The sequence below is a fragment of the Cynocephalus volans genome, chromosome 6 (genome assembly GCF_027409185.1).
Source record: "Cynocephalus volans isolate mCynVol1 chromosome 6, mCynVol1.pri, whole genome shotgun sequence".
In the NCBI taxonomy this organism is placed as follows: domain Eukaryota; kingdom Metazoa; phylum Chordata; class Mammalia; order Dermoptera; family Cynocephalidae; genus Cynocephalus; species Cynocephalus volans.
Window position 1 is genome coordinate 85,455,315 of NC_084465.1, and position 22,562 is coordinate 85,477,876.

Below are 22,562 nucleotides of genomic sequence, written 5' to 3' on the forward strand. Positions count from 1 at the left end.
CACCAAAAAAAAAAAAAAAAATGGTGATCCTGGCCTGATCATAGCAAAACACACTCTCCCTTCCCATTCTACTCCCACTGAATCCTAAATGTATTCTAACTTGGATGATTCTTTTTCCATGAACCTGATTAATGTAAATCTCCCAATTCCTTTTTCAATCTATATCTATGGAAACCACAATAAGGACTGAGAACAATGATCGCTATTACACACAGCCTTATGCAGTCACTAAAATGAATCCTATGAGTTTGCTCACAACTAGACCCAAAGACTTACACATACCATCTTAGTTTAAAAAAAGAAAAGTCAGATGTGTCTAAAATTCATACCATCATCTATTTTTTAAAAAAACAAACGAAAAACAAAAATGAGACTTTATATGAAGTAGTCGGAGCACCACAGCCCCTCCTGCTCCCCGTCCTGTTTACTAGGCTTGGACTTTATGCTAGTGGTTCTCAGACCTTGGACTATAAATCCCCAGTGGGAGGCAAAGGGTGGATCTTACAGCTTTTTCAAGAGCTTCAAGAGTACATACACACAAATGCATTGTTTGTAAACAGAATAGGTAATATTTAGCCTAAGGCATATTTCACAAAACTGATATAAATGCTAATGTGGTTAATTAAATATAAGATTTTAAGATGTTAATTTATTGTGGTTCCTCCCCACAGTTTGTTTAATTAATAACTCATAAGAATACAAATTCTGCCAAGTTTTTGATGTTAAAAAATAGTTGGTTGCAGGGAATGTTTAATGACTAGAGGAGGCATGAAGGGACTTTCTTGGATATAAAAATCCTCTATAACCCGATAATGGTTCCACAGATAATGATTACACAGGTATATAATAAATTGAAATTCATCAAGCTGTATACTCAATATTTATGCATGTTTCTGTGTACAAATTATGCCTCAATATGAGGGAGGTCTTCTTACTCTGATAGTCTGGGAATCACTAGCCCCAAAATCTTGGCTATGATGACATTTTTCCCATATGTGGCAAATGGAAAAAACAGGAATATTATAATAAGTTTATCATAAAGCTAAATTTATTTAACTTAAAAGAATATCTTTTATTCTGAGAACACTTCCTACTTTGGTATCATTTATTCTGAGTACTCTTCCTACTCATTAGGTATTATAATGCCATTTCTTTAAGAAAGAATAGTGATAAAATGATAGTGGGGTTTTTTTGTTTTATTTTTATAATTTCCTTTTGGTATCATTTGGTGTGGCTTAATCTCTTTAATCAGCAAAATAAAAAACGGATCATTCACTTTTTTTTTTTCTTCTTTAAACTGCTCCATGAAATGAAAACATGTTCTCCACACCTTCTCAGTGACCACTCTTGGTCACACTGTACTTTGAAATTGGCCATAAACCCACTCGTTTACTCTAATACCCCTGTCCTTATTCACTACACCCAAGGCAGACAACTGCCATCCCTAGGCCACCCTGCCTCTCGCCACTCCTTAATGCACCCAAGAAAGAAGTTCACTCTCACCTGGAGGTAGAGAGGGGTTCCCTCTGCCCAGGGACCTCTAAGAAGTCCTCATAGAGCCTTGATAAGGTCCCTAAAGAGGAGACCTATATTTACTGAAGTGCCCAGTGTAGAATAACCCAGAGAAAATTATAAAATATCACATCTCAGAGGAAACAGAGCAGAAACCACACTTGTGGCTGGGAATTCCATCCTGTAACTTCAGAACCTGGAGTCTAACTGTAAACAAATACAGTTAAAAGTTTAACAAAAAGAAAAATCACCACCAGTATCTCCAACAGACAACAAACAAACCCTCCCTACTACTGATATAGCCCACCTCTCTTTGATGATGGTTATAATTTTAACAGAAGCTGCTTCTTTTTTCTCAAAGAGAATTTTTGACGAGGTGTTAGAAAACTGTGTTACCTGTAAAACCCCTTGAGGTTCACTCTGTCCTTTATCAGGTCAGCTGCCTGAATGATAATAATATTCCTCAATGCTCTTCCTGCACAAGAAGAATTCTCTCCATAAATCTAAATGGAAAAGAGAAACATTCACTGTAAATGTAGAACAATAATGTGACAATTTGTGAACCACCAATAGCAAGCTGTATATTTAAAAAAAAGTGACCAAGTCCCTAAGTTTGAGACACATATTTAAGCCTATGCAGCTACATACCTATGACTACCTTATTTTAGCTACTGGTCCACTTACGCTATTAAGCTATCATAACTATTTTGCAAATGTTAAACTACTTTGTTTAACTACAATTATACACACAGTTTTAAGACTTTTACACAGAATTTTCAGTGTAAAATATCCACTATCTTTTAAATATAGTGTTTCTATCAATATAGCAAATTGAAGAATATTTATGTATTAGCTCTGCCACATTGATAATACATTATATATAGGTCTTAGAAGATGGGAAAATAACTTCCTTTCTAGTGAACATCTTGAACCATGATACCTCTTGACAGCAGGCTGCTCTACCTTAAGTTGCACTCAACTGTAGAGTTCACAGTTAATTCCAAGCACCCTGGTTTTATCTACTTCACCATACCACACAGCAGATAAAAATTTCATTTTTCTTTTTTTAATCTTCTAATTCCCACAGTATGTGTCCCTGATTCTTGGGGGGTGAAGGAGGGTATTCCTTAGATCTAGAGAAGTCTAGGTCTTACTTTATAATAGTGCCTCCTTCTCTAATTGGCACCTTCCTCCACAGCCTGCTTTGCTTGTGAAAAGCATTGTGCTAAGTGCAAATGAGCTGTCTTCACAAGGTAGAGGCTCACAAAAAGTAATATATATAAAGGGTGCATGCTTACATCTTTTTACTTTTTTCTTGGTGAACTCTTTCTGCATCTACAAAATATTTTGTATGTTCTCTCAAAGCAAACAAATTGATAGTACACTGGTTATTACTTGACATGTCAACCCCATCCTTACTGAAGTCAGTTTTCCTGATATCATCTCCTAAACACAACCTGATAAGAAAGTGAGGAGGGCAGGAAATGATTTATTTTTAACATGTTAAAATTATTTTTTTTAAAAAACAAAGCTTGTACTAACCAGATGACAGAAAGTATTAGCAAGGAAGAGGTATGAGTCAGCTGACTAGTCCAGACATCACACAATGTTCATTCACTCTCATTCAAAATGCATTTAATGAGCAGCTATCAAGTGTCAGTCTGTTCTACATGATTGGGATATAGTGGTGAACAAGGTGGAAAAGGTCCCTGCCCTCCCTCACAAAGCTCACAGTCCCCTGTTATTCTAAAAAATGCATCTCTTTGTCAACTGATTCTTTAATACAATGCAATGAAGACATCTTCATCTTTTCTTACCAATGAGTGCACAGGGAATAGTCCACTAATAGATAACTATAATTATAAATCTCCTTTTACACAAAGTTTTAGTGCAAAATATGCACTACTATTTGTAAAATACAGTGCTTCTATCGAATCAGCAAATTGAAAAATATTTATATTACATATTCATTCTGCCTCATTGATAATGTGTTTGTGTAAAGGACTTGGAAAATAGAAAAATATTTTTTCCTAGCTAATGAAGATGTTGAACCATGACACAATGATCAGAGCATCTTGAACACCTTCACTGTGTCATCCCTGGTGAAGGAGTCGGTGTGATCACTGCAGCATCCCTGCAAAACTCCATGTGGTCAGGAGCAAAGGGAACAGCTGTCACTCGAGAATTCGACACCAGGATTTGTAGGTCATTGTTACAGAAAGTGCAGTAAGAGAGAAAAGACTCATACCTGAGAAGGAGTATGTTCAAGGTATGGATTGGAAATTCTTCTCGACAGAGTCTATTTTAAAAGAAAAAAAGGGGGGGTACATTAGAACCAAACAGAAACCTTTGTAACAAAACTTATGCAACAGTGGCAAGCCCAGGAATTGTCCATGCTAAAAAATAAATTTAAATCACAAAATCATGGTCCATACAGGATTAGCTTCCTTATCTCACGCAAATGTAAGTATCTGGTCAACATTCATACCAATAGGACAGGACATTCCACATGAACAGCTCCCAACTACAGAACATAAGCAACAAAAGCACAATAGAAAGAATGGGATTTTTTCTGTACTTGTCACTTTATTCTTAATGTGATTTGGATTTCCTTTCTCCTCTCCTCTCCTTTCCATTCCCCTTCCCACCACCCTGAGGCAATCGTCACTACACACCTAAACTGCTGCTACAGCCTCCCCTCTGATTTCCCTGCCATCTAGTCATGGCCCCTGCAGATCATCCTGCAAACCTCAAACAAAACTTCCTAAATCACCCCTTCAACTTATAGTGGGTCCCTTATTGCTTATGTGAGTCTATCTAAGCCCCCCTACCCCCACCCCAGGCTCACCACAGTCTGCCTCCAACAGGTTTCTAGTATTCTCTCTCTACCTCCCTACAAGACTTCTTTGATTTAACAAGATCTACTTGTCAGAAGAACCTGTGACTCATAACCCTGCCTCGGGTCACACCATTCTCCAACGTTAAAAGCCCCTATCTTCCCTGATGCTTCCCTGAATCCCATGGAACTTCAAAGTCCAGGTTTGTGCAGTCACCTCCTGAGTGAAGCTCCTCCTGCTGGGGTTTGTCCCTCTTTGGAGCTCTTTGTTTTTGCTGCTATTCAGGTGGCAGCACCTGGGTGCTCTGCATTGCAGGCTGTGTGTGCATTTGCCCCAAGGAATAAGCTCCTTGAGGGAGTGCTGGCAGTTTATGCTTCTCTGCTTTCATGGCATCCAACATACAACCTTGCCTAGAGATGTTTATTTTTCTTTGCATTTATTTAGATATTTATATATCTATATCAACTCAGTTAGCATTTGCTGAATGATCTGAATTGTAGGAGCTAATTTTTCCCCCCTAACAATCCAGTAAGCAGTACCATCACCCACATACGCTTAAGCACAATAGAGAACTATTATCACTTCTGATTGCAGCACAGGAAAAACAGAGAACCTAATATTTATCGAACCTACAACCTATGCTTAAAAGCTTTTTACACCTCTATTCCAAGGCTTGTTATCTTTTGAGAGGCCACTGTTTTTAGCCTGCCGCCTCCACTTCTTAGCATAATTTGCTAAATTTACAAAACATAACCTTCCAGTCTTCTCTTTCCAGCATCTGAACCTTCTACCAAACTTGAGTCTAAAGCGTTTCCATTCTGCCCCTTCCCCACCTCACATGGCTCCTTTACTACTTATCTTCAAATTAAACTGAAATAAATGGATCAACTTTTTATCTAGAAATGCCAACTGATACTCTGCTAAAAGGTTGAAGCACCTTGCCCCAAAGAAAATAGATTTTATAAAGTAGACGGCCCATTTAAAATTCCCACCCTTCTGGTCTAAACACACTCCCAACTGGGCCTTCCTAGGACTCCTGCTGTGTTAGCCTATACAATTTTTCACTTGCTGAAATACAGACCAATTTAAAACTTGTATGTGTACCAGATTTATCATATGAAGATGAATCATCACGATAAATGATTTTTTTTCCCTAAACAGGGAGACTTTTAAAAATCAGTATGGCAGACCAGAACTGACCGTCTATTACTCATCTAATTGCCTGAATCAGCTCAAAAAAAGCAAAAACTTCACATAATCTAGTTAAAGAGAAAGCTTTTAGGAAGAAATACGTTCTAAAAAACTGGACAGGGGCATTTTCACAAAAGAAAACAAACCACTTGACTCTCTTTCTCACTGCCAACCTACATCTGGCCATCTCCACACTAGGGTTACACGCGCACAATTCCACTTAACAGAAACTTCCCTGTGGACAGCTTGTTTCAAAAGATTGGTAAGGTGAGTAAATAAAGCAGTGGGGCTCTTCTGTACCGAATAGGTAACAGTGTCAGATAAGCTACTAGCCCACAGGGAATCGACAAGAGCAACATAATAAGAACTGTCTTTTACAGGATACAATTCCTAGATTTGTTGCCAGAAACTCCTAGGAGCCCTCTCTTAACCGGTCCCAGGGGCGTTTGTTTCATTAACACTGCAGGACAGCAGTTCTCAAACTTGTTAGCTGAGCTCCAGGGAAGCCACATAGCTCTTTGTGGAATCCTGTAAAGTACTGACTCTTAAACTTAAAATATCATAACTCTGGGCTTTTGTAGAGACCACTTTATGTTAGTTTTCAGTATTGACCAAAAATAGCAAGTGCCAAATACTTAAGGAAAAAAAGAACATGGTGAATATTCCATTCACTATCTCATTTTTAACATGTACTGGGAAAGAACTGTTACTTAATCTTATCAGAGGAACACCAGGAACCAACTTACTGCCGCTCTAAATCACCTAAAGAATCACCCTCCCAGCATCTACCTGCAGGAGTACCACAAGAACACCCTTGAAAATGCAGCCCCCCATTTTAACATTCTTTCCTTAACATACAGCTGCACAGCTGTTTCCATCCTGTCTTTGAATCCCTTGGTTTTATTTCTCCGCTCGGCCTTCCAAGGCTTCCTCGCATCACTCCTGTGACAACTCACCCACCCCCATTCACACTTAGGAAGCACGTTCTGAGCTACTTGCCAGGCACTGTGGGAGCTTCCAGAAAGAGACACATGAGCAAGATATCATCCCTAATTTAGAACACCCATTTTCCAGAAGACACAGGATCTAAAGAACACTTTAAACCCATGAATTCTCTTTCTTGATCCTGATTTTCCTATCAACTTGCTCTACTGTGTGGGCTGACTGGTCCCTCAAGGCAGGGTGTCCTCTCTCAAGTGACTCACACCTTAAACATAATGCCCAGATAAGGTGATGATTTCTTTTTCCCCTTTTTAAAATTTCCTAGAAATACCTAAGCTGGGTGCAATGATTCTTTCACGAAAGACATATACGTCGCATAGAGAAAAGAATACTAACAATGAACGAAAATAGCTTTTAATTCAAATTTATTTCTCCTCCTTTCCATTTTAATAAACCATGGAAAATGGTTCCCTAAATGATTCCAGGCAATCTCATATTTTAAAAAGTATTAGAAAATTGTAATCATCTAATATTTACATATGGCCTTCCAGAAAAAAATAATGGCATAACTCAAAAGGACAACTGATTAGCAACCATATATTACCTTTTTTTTTAAAAAATGGATGCCCACTAAAATTAAACTATAATAGTCCACGAAGCTGGGTCTGAACCAAGCATGGAACTCATTCCAGAAATGCTAAAAATATTTTGAACTATGTAATAGACTTAAGGCACATTTTCAATCAGCTCTTAAAGGACATGCCTTAATATTATCCTTAGATTCAGTTCAAGTACTTAGGCTATTAGCTCCTAAGGGGTGAGAGAAATGACAGCAGAAAGACTGAATCACTCACTTCAATCGCCGCAGAAGTTTGACTTGCCCTATTACTAACATGAACCAACGGAACTACCAAATTTATTGATGATGCAAGAATTCATTTAATGACAACTTTCTGTCACCTTCAGCCACTGTCCCTTTTCCCATTCTGGATGTCAAGCAAAAAATGATGACAAGAGTAAGGAGACTTGAATTTCTTACAAACCTAGGAAGCCAAAAAGCTTTGTAAGTAACTGGTGGGCACATATGTTAGGAGATTATAGAATAAACAGTAAAGGCTCTGATCTATTAAGCTGTCCAGTAGATTTCTAAGGCTGTGGGTCCTTCTTAAGCCCCAGGATAAACTTACATCTCAACCAAAGTTTGATCAAGGTTAAAAGGACAGAGTCCCAGCCAGTTCGTAGTCTTGAGAATTACACAGTCATCACAAGTTAGGTATAATGAAAACAAGAGACACGAGCCAATTGCTGAGATGGAAGGACAGGGAACCATGACTCCCTTTCTCTGAACTCTGGTTACTACTGAGGCCCACAACCATTCCTTCAGGTCTCCAAGGGACATGCCCATGACAACAGATAGTCACAGCCACAAAGACCATTTCTAGGGCCAGCCCGTGGATCACTCAGGAGGGTATGGTGCTGATAACACCAAGGCCATGGGTTCGGATCCCATATAGGGATGGCCGGTTAGCTTATTGGGTGAGCTTGGTGCTGACAACACCAAGTCATGGGTTAAGATTCCCTTACCAGTCATCTTTTTAAAAAAAGACCATTTCTAATAACATTTCAACATAGCACGGCCACACCAAAGTCAATAATGTTCTTGAAATTATATTTTTCCACTGCCCTGTGATGTGTTAAGAAAGCAGAAAACAAGGGAAGCTGACAGAAATGCTCACTGAGCACCTCCTTTGTCCTAAGCACTTTCCTATATTAGTAATTACTAATATTTCTATTTTTACATAGAAGAGGCCTGAGGGTCAGAAAAATGAGCTATTTTACTTAATGTCCCAGACCTACAAAGTTAGAGTCAGCACTGAGACAAATTTTGATTGATTCCAAAGCCATCACTATTATGTTATATATTATTTTATATAATAAAATAATAGTAATTGAGTTTCTGCTATGTGCCAGAGACTATATGGAGTATCTTGCAAGTATCATATCACTGCATCCTTGAAAAACTGAAGTAGGTACTATTATTAATTCTGTTCTGCAGATGACAGAACTAGCCTTAAAGAGGTTAAGAAATTTGCTCAAGTCTGCAAACCAAGCCTACTTTATACAGGTATCTTTTAACAGAAATTGATGATTTCAAAGTAACATAACAAACAAGGGCATCTCCTAGTTCCAGTGGTTCTCAAGCCTGGATATAAATAAAATCATCTGGAAAACTAAAGAAAAATAAACAAAACAGGTACCAAGACAGGTACCCCAGAAAGACTCAATTAGACTCTGTAGGAATGGGGCTCACACAGTTTTTCCCCCAGGTTCCACAGGTGGCTGTAATGTGCCAGATTTGAGTAAAACTGTAAAAATAAGTAGTTGAGAATGGCAGTTTGAACCTCTTGTCACCAACTTCAACTATGGGGCTTGGAGCACTCTTCAAACATCACCTCCCTCACAGGCCTTGCTGCGTGAAGAGGAGGTACAGTCCTTTACTGTGTGAAGAGGAGGTACAGTCCTTTACTGATATCACTGGGATTTGTGCCTGAGCCTCCAAGTGGCTTGTGTAGAATAAAGAACCACTGTGTCAGCAAATCCCACCCTGCACCTATTCATGTGCTATGTGTTTTCTATGTCCCTTACCCTAGACATAGCCCTAAGCCAAAGAATCATCATGTCTGAACAGTAGCATAGTACGTACATACCTTCTGAAAGAGTACACCCTTTTAATGGCATCCACAACATTAAATTTAATTTTGACTTCCCATTATTAAAGGGCTCTATTCTCGTATAAATATGTTTCCCTATTTAAATGCTAAAGTAGAAAATGAAAGTGGATTCTAGGAATACTTATAAACCTCACACAAACTTGCCTGCCTAAGGAGATAAATCAGCAAGAACCAATAGCTTTTGGGAAAATGTACACAATAAGTACAACAGAAACAAACCCCAGAGCTTCATCAATTTGATTTTATTCAGTCCTCAGGAAAATACATTTCTTTTTGGCAATGTTTACAAATGAGAGAGAAACATGCACAGGGTCCTAGGCAGGAGCTGTGGGCAGCCTGCATCACCCGTCAGAAGGCAGGAGCATGCACGGGGTCTGAGTCAGGAACCATGAGAGACCCCATCACCCAGCAGAAGGCAGAAGCATGCCGAAAACACCATGTCCATGCAGGTGGTCCACCATAGCCACCATCACAGCCACTACTGCTGCAAGGGCAGCTCACAGCCACAGTAGCAGCCACAGCCACCATCCAGGTGGCCCACTGCTCACTCAACTGCCTTGCCACAAGGAAAGTCACCAGCAGAGACTGGGAAAAGAAGAGGAAGTCTCTTTCTTCAAAGCCTACTCCAGAGTAATAGAAGAAACTGCTCTACCAGATGACCAGACATCAACGTAGAGATACTAGAAATACAACACAAGGAAAATATGACACCACCAAAGGAATACAATAATTCTCAAGTACCAGACCCCATAGAGCAGGAAACCCTTCAAATGTCTGAAAGGAATTATGAGCAACAATCTTAAGGAAACTAAATGAGATAATGAGAAGACGCAGACAACATAACAAAATGAGAAAAAATATCAAAGACGTGAAGGGGGAAATTTACAAAGAGATTAATACTGTACAAAACAAAGTAGCAGGACTCCTGGAAGGAGTCAAGTCTCAAAAAATTTTTAAAAACTGAAATCATTTCAAGTATCTTCTCTGACCACAATAGATAAAAACTAGAAATCAGTAACAAGCGAAATTCTGGGAACTATACAAATACATAGAAATTAAGCAACACAGTCCCTAATGACCTATAGGTCCAAGAAGAAATTAAACAGGAAATAAAAAAATTTCTTGAGACTAACAAAACCTAAGACACATCATACCAAAACCTGTGCGATACTGCAAAAGCAGTACTAAGAAGGAAGTTTACTGCAATAAGCACTTACATCAAAAAAACAAAGTTTTCAAATAAACAAACTAAGGCTGCAACTCAAAGAACTAGAAAAATGAGAACAATCCAATCCCAAAATTAGAAGACAGAAAAAAATAATTATGATCAGAGCAGAAATAAATGAAATAAGAGACCCTCCAAAAATGATATAAAAGATCAGTGAAACAAAAAGGTGGGGTTTCTTTTAAAGGAAATAAAACAGACATGCCATTAGCTGGGAGGGCGGGGGGGGGAGACCCAAATAACAAAAATCAGAAATGAAAAAGGAGACATTATAACCAATACCACAGAAATACAAAGAATCATTAGAGGCCATTATAAACAACTATACATCATCACATTTGAAAACCTGGTGGAAATGGATAAATTTCTTGACACGTACAAACTACCAAGACTGAACCCAGAAGAAATAGAAAACCTGAACAGACCGATAACAAACAACAAGATTGAAGCAGTGATCAGCAGTTTCCCAACAAAGAAAAGTCCAGGACCAGATGGCTTTACTGCTGAATTCTACCAAAACTTTAAAGAGGAATTGATACCAATTCTATTCAAACTATTCCAAACAATTGAAACAGAGGCCATTCTCCCAAACTCATTCTATGAGGCCAGCATCATCCTGATACCAACAGCAGACGAAGACAATACAAAAAAAGAAAACTACAGGCCAATATCTCTGATGAACACAGACGCAAAAATCCTCAACAAAATATTAGCAATCAGAATACAGCAACACATCAATTATACACTATGATCAATTGGAATTCACCCCAGGCATGCAAGGATAGTTCAACATATGCAAGTTAATAAATGTGATACATCACATCAACAAAATCAAGGACAAAAACCATATGATTATCTCAATAGATGGAAAAAGCATTTGACAAAATTCAACATCCCTTCATGATAAAGACTCTCAGCAAATTAGATACAGATGGAAAGTATCTCAACAAAATAAAAGCTATATATGACAAACACACTGCCTATATATCATCCTGAATGGGGAAAAGCATGCTTTTCCCTTAAAAACAGGAACAAGACAAGGATGCTCACTCTTACCACTTCTATTTAACATAGAATTAGAAGTACTATCCAGAGCAGTCAGGCAAGAGAAAGAAAGGAAGGGCATTCAGACTGGAGAAGATGAAGCCAGACTGTCCCTGTTTGCAGATGACACGATCCTTTGTATAGAAAAAGCTAAAAACTCTACCAAAAAAATCTTAGAGCTGATAAGTAATTTCAATAAAGTTGCAGGATTCAAAATCAGCACACAAAAATTAGTAGTATTTTTATACTCCAATAATGAACCAGTAGAAAAAGAAATCAAGAAAGCAAGCCCATTTACAGTAGCCACCACAAAAAACAAAACAAAACAAAACAAAACAAAACCCTAGGAATCAACTTAACCAAGGAGGTGAAAGATCTCTACAATGAGAACTTCAAATTCCTGCTGAAAAAAATTAAAGAGGACACAAAAAGATGGAAATACATTTCATGCTCTTGGATTGGAAGACTTAACATTGTGTAAATGTCTACACTACCTAAAATAATCTACAGATTCAATGCAATCCCCATCAAAATACCAAAGACATTCTTCACAGAAATAGAAAAAAAACAATTGTAACATTCATATGGAACAAAAGACCCCAAATAGCCAAAGCAATCCTGAGCAAAAGAAAGCCAGAGGCATTATACCACCTGACTTCAAGTTATACTACAAAGCTATAGTAACCAAAACAGCATGGTACTGGCATAAAAACAAACACACAGACCAACTGAACAGAATAGAGACTCCAGAAATTAACCCACATATTTGACAAAGGCAACAGGAGCATACATTGGGGAAAGGACTGCCTCTTCAGTAAGTGGTGCTGGGAAAAGTGGACATCCATATGCAGAGGAATGAAACTAGACCTGTACCTCTCACCATACACCAAAGTCAACTCAAAATGGATTAAAGACTGATATATAAGACCTGAAACTATAAAACTACTAAAAGAAAACATAGGAGAAACACTTCAGGAAGTAGGACTGGGCAAAAACTTTATGAATAAGACCCCCAAAGCACAGACAACAAAAGGAAAAATAAATGGAATTATATCAAACTAAAGTTTCTGCACAGCAAAAAAAACCATTACCAGAGCATAAAGACATCCTACAGAATGGCAGAAAATATTTGCAAACTATGCATCTGACAAAGTATTAATACGCAGAATATAAGGAACTCAACTTATTGAAAAAAACCCAACCTGATTAACAAATGGAAAAAGGAGTTGAACAGGGATTTCCAAAGGAAGACATAAAAATGGCCAACAGACACATGAAAAGATGATCAACATTGCTAAGCAGCAGGGAAATGCAAATCAACACCATATTGAGATTCCACTTCACACCAGTTAGACTGGCCATTATCAAAAAGACAGAATAACAAATGCTGGCAAGGATGTGAAGAAAGGGGAACCTCTTACACTGTTGGTGAGGCTGTAAGTTAGTGTAACCGTTATAGAAAACAGTATGGAGGTTCCTCAAACAACTACAGATAGAACAGCCATACAATCCAGCAATTCCACTGCTCAGCATATACCCAAAGGAATGGAAATCATGTCAAAGGGATACCTGCACTCCCATGTTTATCGCAGCTCTATTTACAATAGCTAAGAGCTGCAACCAACCTAAACGTCCATCAATGGATGACTGGATAAGGAAAATACGGTATATGTACACAATGGATCGCTATTCTGCCATAAAAGGAAATGAAACTCTGCCATTTGCAGCAATATGGATGAACTTAGAGAAAATTACGTTAAGAGAAATAAGCCAGGTACAGGAAGAGAAATACCACATGCCCTCACATATAAGTGGGAGCCGAAAAAATAAATGAAGAACGAAAGAGGGAAATATACAACAATCATATTTCCTTGAACTTTCAAAAGGAGAGAACAGAACTGCGGCCACCAGAGGTGGAAAAGGGGAAGGAGGGGTGAGGGACAAATTGGTAAAGAGCCACAAAAACGGTTTACACTGTGTAATGATAAAAATAAAATAAATAAATAAATAAATAAAAAGTCTCTGGGAGAAAAGTTATCCCTAGACTCCAAATGCTCAACACACCTATAGGAAATTTTCTTCAATGGACTCAGTGTCAGGATCTCCATGTGAGCTTCCTCTTTTACAGGTGCCAAGCTGCAGTGAGACCCACTCTGGGTGTGGAAACCATTTAGTGTTCCAAAGTATGTAGAGGAGTATGAGCACCCGGCCAGAGATAGAATAAGGAAGCCATGGAGATCTGCAGACTTTAATGTTGCTGAAATTCTTCCTAAAGTCCAGCAATCAAGGAAATGTATCCAATCTTCTTTGGAGCAGAAAATCCAACTTTGATAGCAAAAAGTATATTCTGAGTAATTAATAAGCAATAATTAATAACAATCTCTTAGATGTTTCTTGTCAAGTTGTACAAAATTTTTGAAAGCTGCAAACCAATGAAAGTGATACTGTAGAGTGTGCTGGTGAAAGGAAGAGTTTAGAATGATAGTTCTACCTTCTATTTCTCAGTTACTCAACTAAGACACACAAAGAGTCTCAGAAACGTCGCATCCAAAAAGACCTCCTGGAGTCATCTGGCCCATTCCACAGCCTTCATTTAAACTATGTGCGACAGGTGGAAATCTAGTAGGGGACCATGGACCAAATTCACCTGCCACCTGTTTTCATAGATAAAGTTTTATTGGAACACAGCCATGCCACTTGTTTACATATGAACTCTGGCTTCTTCCCTGCTACAACAGCAGAGTTGAGTAGTGGCCAGCAAAGCCAAAAGTATTCACTGTCTGGCCCTTTACAAAAAAGGTTCACTAATCCTGGTCTAGATTACCAAATTTTACAGAGCAGGAAGAGCTCCCTAGAAATATATTCCAGTACTTACCAGTTATTGGGATAACTGAACCAATATTTTTCATTTTGAACCAAAATTCTCTCTCACTGCAATTTATTTCTTCCAAAAGTGTTTAAGGCACATTTCCATCTCCACTTATATTACATAAAAGCAAGAAATGGTAGCCAAAAACTGTTTTGACTCAAGATTAAAACAAACAAGAAGTGGGGGGAAAGGTACTAGTCAAAGGGTACAAAGTTTCGGTTATATGACATAAATAAGTCCTAGTGATCTACTGTACAGCACAGTACCTATAGTTAATAATACTGTATTGTATACTTTAGCTAGAGGGTAGATCACATGTTAACTGTTCTTATCACAAAAAGTAATGATGAAGATGGGAGGAAACTTTTGGAGGTGATGGAAAGGTTTATGGCATAGATTGTGGTGACAGTTTCATAGATGTATACTTATCTCCAAACTCAGCAAGTTGTATACATTAAATATGTACAGCTTTTTTTTTATGTCACTCATACCTCAAATAAAGCAGTTAAAAAAAAACAAATGAAAAAGGAGCAATTAGTTTCACTAACTCCTCCTTTAAAGCTGGGAACTTCCAATCTATACCACAATCTAGACAATTCTAGACTACACAAACCTGAGGCTAAGGGGTAAATATACAAAAATACTAGTAAGTTCAAGAGTACAATATGTTGTTTCACACATCTGAATCTTGCACACAATAGTCTCTCTGCCTAGAATTTGTTCTCATACATTTAAATTTTCATACAGTCTATGTTAAAATGCATTTATATGCTCAAATCTTTTGTTAGAATTCCCTTCCCGGGCTGGCTGGTTAGCTCAGTTGGTTAGAGCATGACGCTGATAACACCAAGGTCCAGGGTTCGACCTCTGTACCAGCCAGCAACCAAAAACAAAAAGAATTTCCTTTATGTGCTTCCAAAGCATTTTGATTCCAGATACTTATTTACATTTGGATTTCCCCTAATTCATTATAAGAATCTTAAAGACAGGTCTATGTTATGCTTATACTTTAAAAAGTCCAGAGTGTCTAACACGATGCATTGCATGCAGCTAATCATCACTAAATGTTTGTAAAGAAAAAAAAAAATTCAACTGTCTTAACACTCTCCTTACCTCTGTTCACCTTCCAGAGTTTACAGTACTTCCTATGTGCACTGCACCTAGTTCTACCGGGAGGTCGCTTTGCATGGAGGTTAAGATTGGAGCTCTGGGTTCATACTGCTTGGGTTCAAAGCCTATCTGTACCACTTAAAAGTTGTGTTCTTGGACAAGTTACTTAACTTCCTTGCGCCTCTGTTTCCATCTCTTTAAATGGGTGAAATAAAATCTACTCATAAGATTGTTGTAAGGAATAAATGACGTAAAGCAACGATTCTCAAGCTTCTGCGTGCATCACAATCACCTGGAAGGCTTATTAAACAGATTGCTGGGCCTCTACCCACAGTTTTTGGTTCACTAGGTCTGGGATGAAGACTGAGATTCTGTATCTCTAACAAGTTCCCAAAGGATCCTGATGCTGCTGGTCGTAGGACTACACTTGGAGGACCACTAACTTAAAATTAGGTAAACAGCTTAGAACAGTGTCTGCTGTATAATAAGTGCTCAGTGAGCGTTAACTATTGTTATTGTTGAGCACTCAGCAAACTTTACAATTATTATTTTCACGAATGTGGGTCTCCCCCACTAGACTGTAAGCTTCTCAATGGACAGGATAGAACCTTTTTCATTCACATCCCTAGGACAAGGCAGACTGCCTGTCATAAAGCAAGGCCAGTGGAACACTAACAGAATTCTCTGCATGCCACAACAGAATCTTCTCACCCATGTTCCTCCTGTTCAGAAGGAAAAACAGGATGTGCGAGAAAGAAAACTCTCCTAGTGGCAACATTCCCAGGGGTTTCACATCAAGCATCTTTTGGACATGGGCTATTTCATTCACCTACTTGACCATGAGGGTTAGGTCCCATTTTCCCACATTTAGGAGTCTAGAGCAGCTAACTTGGAATCATTCAGCTTTCACTAGGTTCTTGGGACCAGGGTCCTCTTGCAGATGGGTACAGAATTTCTATAGGTTTCTGTAAATGGTAACAACCTATCACCACCACTGTTTTTATATAAACAAAAGTTTTACCTGGACACTAACAAGCGGAAATCCTATAATTCACTCTAAACCTATACTATCTCCTGCTTATGACTATGTATCTTCTGTAGTGCTTCCAAATCTTTTACTTAATTCATTTTAGAATTCAGGAAGATCAAAATTAACCTTAGCAGCCCATAATTTCAGATATACAATTTATAAAATTCATGACACTTGCACATCCAGGATTAGGATACAAATTCTCCACAAGTTTGCAAATGATCCTAACAGCAATGCTATAATCCCATGTGCAGACTTTCAGTACTATGGAAGCTCTCCTGGGGTCATTTAGGGCAGTTGGGAACTCTATACCTGCCTATCTTGTGCAATTACAGTTTTAAAAAGTATCCTCTTGACAGAGATAAGAATAATATCTCTCACTAGCCAACACCTTACCATTTGCCACAAGTGTAGACCTATGCCTCCCCTCTCTCTGACACTAATCACAGATAGAATCGTTCGTTGGCTTTGTCGTCCTACTCTTATTTCACAAGCCATCAGTTAGCTGGCACTTGAGTCTTACAGGCTTGTGAAACTTTTTTATCCTGGGTCACATGTCCCTCCTTCCTCTTGTGTACATGTCTTTCTAAAATCTGAGGTCCATCAAAAGCTCATTTTGTACCCACACTGGCTTCTTTCACTTCCTTCTACTTTTCTAATACACTTGAACACTATTACTACACAACCAAAATTTCATTCACATCTTGTGCCGTATTTCCTTTTAATGTTTCCAGCTATGACACCTTGTAAGGAAAATGAAGGTAAATGGTCAGGGTCCCTTAGATGTTCGGAATCTTGCTGAGCATTTGATGTAATATAACTGTGCATGTGCACCCAGGTGATCCGTGGCTACTGTCTGATGTAGAAGCACTAAGCACCCAGGTATTCCTTGGTTGTCTGACTCGCACCCAGATGTTCCTGGGTTATCGGACTCAGGTACAAAGGACGAACAGCTCTGATCCACAGTACCCCCCACCCCCGGGAAATGGGGAGGGGGGGGTTGCCACTACTTCTGCTGGAGGCTGTGGCTGCAAGCTGTTGCTGCCAGGGCTCCCAGGATACTCTGGGAGGCCACCACCACTGCTACTGGATGTGCCGTACGCTGCTGCTGCTGCAGAAGCTGAGGACTGAGCTTGTGTCAGAACGAAGCATGTCAACTCTATCAATGGCTCCCGGGATCTTTTTCCAATTACCTAGCTCATGACCTGCATGTGAGGGTTCTGTGACCCAGTCTGTACAATGGGTTGGAAGGGTCTGAGCCCTAGCCCTGACCACCTGAACTATCACTTATCTTAATTCATTGAAATCAGATTCCCCACAGTGAAGGGCTCATCACAGGGTCACTTTCTCCCGAGGTCCCTCTCTGAAGGGGAAGAGCCTAATCAGCATTGTAACACTGTGATGCTGATGAGTTTCTCACCCTGACTACATCCTTACACTCTCCCACTCCCTGACACTGGTCTAGGTTTTCTTCTACATCTACTAAATCACCTTTCTAGTCTACCCGCTAAACTATTTCTTCTAACCTGTCTAAACATCCTTTATTTTCTCTAATAAAACATCACACAGTCTTTCCTCAAATTGTTCCCCTCCTTCCCCCAACTTTTTACTTTGGCATAAAGACCCAATACAGTCCCAGCAAACAACCAGTGATACCTTCAGCCAGAAGAAGAAATACAGCACATACCCTGCCAGTCATCACAGGGTGTTCAGATGTTCTGGAATTCAAGGAGATCTCTCGCTACTTCTCTGGTTTCCCCTGGAACTTCCCCTTACAGAGGAGCAGGCATCAGCAACTGCCACTGTGTTCTCCTGCTCACGAGGAACCCCCCATAGAGCTTCTTGGAATGCTCCTAAAACCACCTGGCAGAGATTCTTTCCTCGGGCCCATCTCAGCTAATCGCCAGATGATAGCAATCAACAGTAATCTATAGTCTCCCCCCAAGTATGGTTTGTGGACCAGCAGCACTGGCATCACCGCAGTGCTTCTGGGACATGCAAATTCTCTCGTTCCACCCCAGTCAGACCTACTCAATCAGAAGATGACGCCTAACAGGATCCCCAGGTGATTCACGCCACAGTAAAGTTCGAGAAGTGTTGATCTATACCACCTAGATATTAAACCCTGCTTCCTGCAAAATAAAAGAAGCCCCTCAAGATATCAAAGCTCCTCCTAAAAAAGATTATATGGAGAAATTAAGTTTTGAAGATGTTGCTTATGCTATTCTCCCTTAAAGATGAAAAATGCACATAAGCATGTGAAAGTTGTTAAAGAATTCCTACAGTAAGTAAACCTGTTTAATTCAACATTTACGTACATCTAAGGAATTTGTAAAATTCATTCATTCATTCATTCATTCCTTTAGCTAAAGATACACTGCCATCTCATAGCACATTTATTGATGTTAACAAAAAACTAAATTAAAAAGCTGTCCCAGGGTGTAAACACCTCCACTTGACAATTAGAAAATATTGTACTCACTTCTCCAAACCTCTCCAGTGACTTGTCAATACATACTCGTATATATTAATCAGGGTTAGATGTGATGTTACCTCCTACTTTGACTGTGGAGGTCAAGCAATGACCAGCCTTGGCCTCAAAAACAGGACATTACACAGCTAAGATGAATAATAGGGGAAACCAGCCAACACCAGAGTTACCAGATCCTCAGATGAAGCAACCTGTGATTGACCCAAGCCTTCTGAACATATTTCGCCTCTTCTCTTTTTTTTTCACCATCTAAGGGAGAGTCACATTCAGATTCCAATTTACCTATATTCTGCTATATAAGATCCAAAAGCAACTTTAAGTTTTTTGTGTTCACCTCTCCTCTCTAAGCATAATTACTCTGAGGTACTTCATAAAGGGTTCCATTTTTAGAATTTTCTCAATTTTTACTTTTAATCAAACTCCATTTAAACACTGACAACTGCACTCTTCCTGCCTGTCTGTATGAAATGAGGTAACAATTTCTTCTCAAACTTTATTCAGCCAAGCTGGAGGAAATCACAACCCTAATTCTTTTAAAGAGGCTCCTTTCGAAGTATGTTAACACTGATTGATAATCTGTTTCTAGATGAAAGATCTGAAATTAATAAAGTGCCCTAAATTCCAAAAGTAGGTAACTAGGGAATCAGCCAGAACAATGTGTATGAATTACAGAGGAAGAGACCTTTTGCTAGAGCACGTTTACAACTGAAGAGGGTTTTACAACCCATGGTTATCCAAAAGCACCACTCTCCCCTGCTCTCCTCCCATCCTCCTCCCTTCCTGTACCCAGGGAGACGATGAAATATTATGCAGCTATTACAATCTATTACAGCTATTATAAGCATTTTGACAAAAAGTGAGAAATAAAAGTAAGTAAAACTGAAAAGAAAATATAAGATCAACGATACTTAAGAAACAAACAGAAAGGAATATACCAAAATACTAATATTATGGGCTCTGTGTGATAGACTACTGGTAGATTTTTGTTTATTTCTCTCTTTCCACACTTCTAAATTTTCTACATTAAATATATCACTTTTGTAACTAGAAAAAAAGGCTATAAAACAAGATAAAATCCCCACTCACTGCCCTCTCACCTCCAACCCTATAAAGGAAAGGCCAAGTTCACAAATCAAAGTGGTGACCCTTTAAACATAAAGGATTAAGAACACGTCTACACTCAGAAAGAAATCCAAACTTAACTTAGCTCTAACCTAAGTGTATGTATGAATAGGAGGACAGAGAGATAAGCTTCTAGGTATAGAGCCAAGAAGACAGGACAAGGCTAGAGATCCTGCTAGGAAGGATGTTTTACTCACCTCCTTTCTGCTCAGTGGAGTCCATTCAGCCACTATCTGCCTGCCCTGAAGAAGTGTGAGTATGGAGGAGACCTTGGTGGGACTGGAAGGAGCCCTCCGTGAGAGAAAAAGGAGACCTCACACATTGAGAGCCTGTGCTGGGCAAGTTCAAACAGCAAAGCAAGAGAAGATGGGGCAACCCTTGCATTTCTAAAGGGCCCTTTATAAGTAAAGAATATAAATTGGGCTCTACCCAGATTTTCTGCTCTAATAACATCAGTGCTCAGAGTGTCTGTTTTGTGACTAATTTGCTAGAGTGTTTAGAATCACTTTCTCTTGCCATTAACCTCTGAATATTCAGATCTAACAATGTCTAAAGAAAACAATTCAGAAGTAAATACCCCAAGTCAGATAGCAATAATTTGACTTTTTGGGTTCCTAGTGTTTGAATTTAATTATGCATGTACACAACCAAGTTCTATATCAGCTTCAAAAGGAACAGTGTAAAATGTACAATAATGATACAACAGCTATATTTAATACATGCTCTGAAGGCACATAGTCAATGTAGTTTCTAGTAGGATCTAAACCCTCCTCCCTGCCCCAGAGTAAAGGTACTGCCTTTGTTAATAACACTGGAATATGCAAATTGTACACCAATTTTTTTTTGGCGGGGGGGGGGGGGGGGGGGGGGTTGGCAGCCTGCTGGTAAAGGGACCTGAACCCTTGATCTTGGTGTTATCAACACCACGCTCTAACCAACTGAGCTAACCAGACAGAATTTTTATTAATCATGATCTGCACATACAGGATTCTAGCTTCATTAGAGCCATCGCAAGAATTTAATCTTTGACCTCTGCCTCATGGTCCCCCATTGCTCCGAATGCCAGAGCTCCAGTCTGATACAAGAGAAGGTCAGTACTCTGGCCTCATCATGCAGAGAGAGGCAAAGTTAGCAACCCATGGGAGGAAAAGGGGTTTTAAAGAACGTCAAAATATACATTCAGTTCACTACTTTTCCACACAGATCTTTCACTGAAGGTAAGATTAAATCACCAAGACAGTAGTTTTTAAAGCAAAGTTCCTACGCTAGACTGGAAACTATTTTAAATCTCATAGATGGAACATAAAACTGAATGATTGAACCTTTTTCCTTTTTTTAAGTTGTGCCCCTCTCCAGGGCATGAGGCCTGTGAAAGCTTGGTATTTCTTCACCCTCTTGATTTTGATATTGTGTATCCCTTGAAATAAAGGACCAAGACCCCTTCAAAAAGTGACAGGAGGTATTGAGTTGACCAAGAACATTCAAGAATGGAGGAGTACATGCAGAAAGGGGAGGGCAGTGAGCAAGTAACCAAGGATTTCCTTCTATTTCTATTACATGGTTCCAAAGTCATCAATTACAAGAAACTTGGTGAAAGTAACAGGAAAACTCAGAACACTAAAATATTGTTAAAATCCTAGGGTAAAAGGATACGTATAAGAAAGCTTTTATACCCTCTGGCTTTAAAACCATATATGACTCGAGATGGGCTGCACAACAATGTGAGTGTACTTAACACTATTGAACTGTACACTGAAAAATGGTAAATCTTATGCTATATGTATTTTACCACAATTAAAGCCCCCCCCCCAAATTTAAAAACTATTTAAATTCCAGAATTCTGCATTTGCTTGCAAAGAAAGTCTGCCAAACTAACTAAACAAACACATAGCTAAAGTCTCCAGGTAGAAGGTTCTCTTCTCGGGCACTCTCTTAACTTTTCCTGTAAAGTGCTCTGCATCCGTGCCATGCAGGGATTTAATGCCTTGTCAAACCTAGTTCTTAATTTCAGTAAGGTTTTAAATGGCAACGTTAGAAATGTAATCATGAGCAAATGAAGCTCCAGGAGTTAATTAGCACAATTGTGTGCCCATGTTTTCTTCTTATAAGTGTACTTAAATGCAGCACAAAAGTCATCCATCTAAAAAGCCTTAAATATGAAGGTAAAAATGGGGACTGTTCCACCTGCAGAGACAGAACTTTTCTCTCTCCTTGAAAAGTGCTTTCTCCCTCCACTCTCAGCCACATTTCTGTAGTCAAGATTCACTGCTAACAAAAGGCTTTCAACAGCTGGTCCCCATTTCTTATTACTGACAAGGTTTGACACACACAGGGAGACTTATTTTTGAAAGTTCTCCAATTATAAATTAATTCCATGACTCATGGCAGGCAATTCCTTTCACATAACCCTCACTTAAGTCCTATGTATCTGAAGCTGGGCAACAAATGCTTCTACAC

At 39.0% G+C, this 22,562-nt stretch overlaps 1 protein-coding gene across 2 annotated transcripts in view; it reads right to left on the reverse strand.

The window, feature by feature from the left end:
- Positions 1-22,562, reverse strand: part of RAPGEF5 (Rap guanine nucleotide exchange factor 5) — a 219,429-nt gene that overhangs the window by 176,702 nt on the left and 20,165 nt on the right. For both annotated transcript variants that reach the window (XM_063099133.1, XM_063099132.1), the window contains exons 2-3: positions 3,761-3,811; positions 1,909-2,015 (exon numbers count right to left, since the gene is read on the reverse strand). In XM_063099133.1, coding sequence (XP_062955203.1) covers positions 1,909-2,015; positions 3,761-3,811 — 158 coding nt within the window. The remainder of the gene's footprint in view (positions 1-1,908; positions 2,016-3,760; positions 3,812-22,562) is intronic.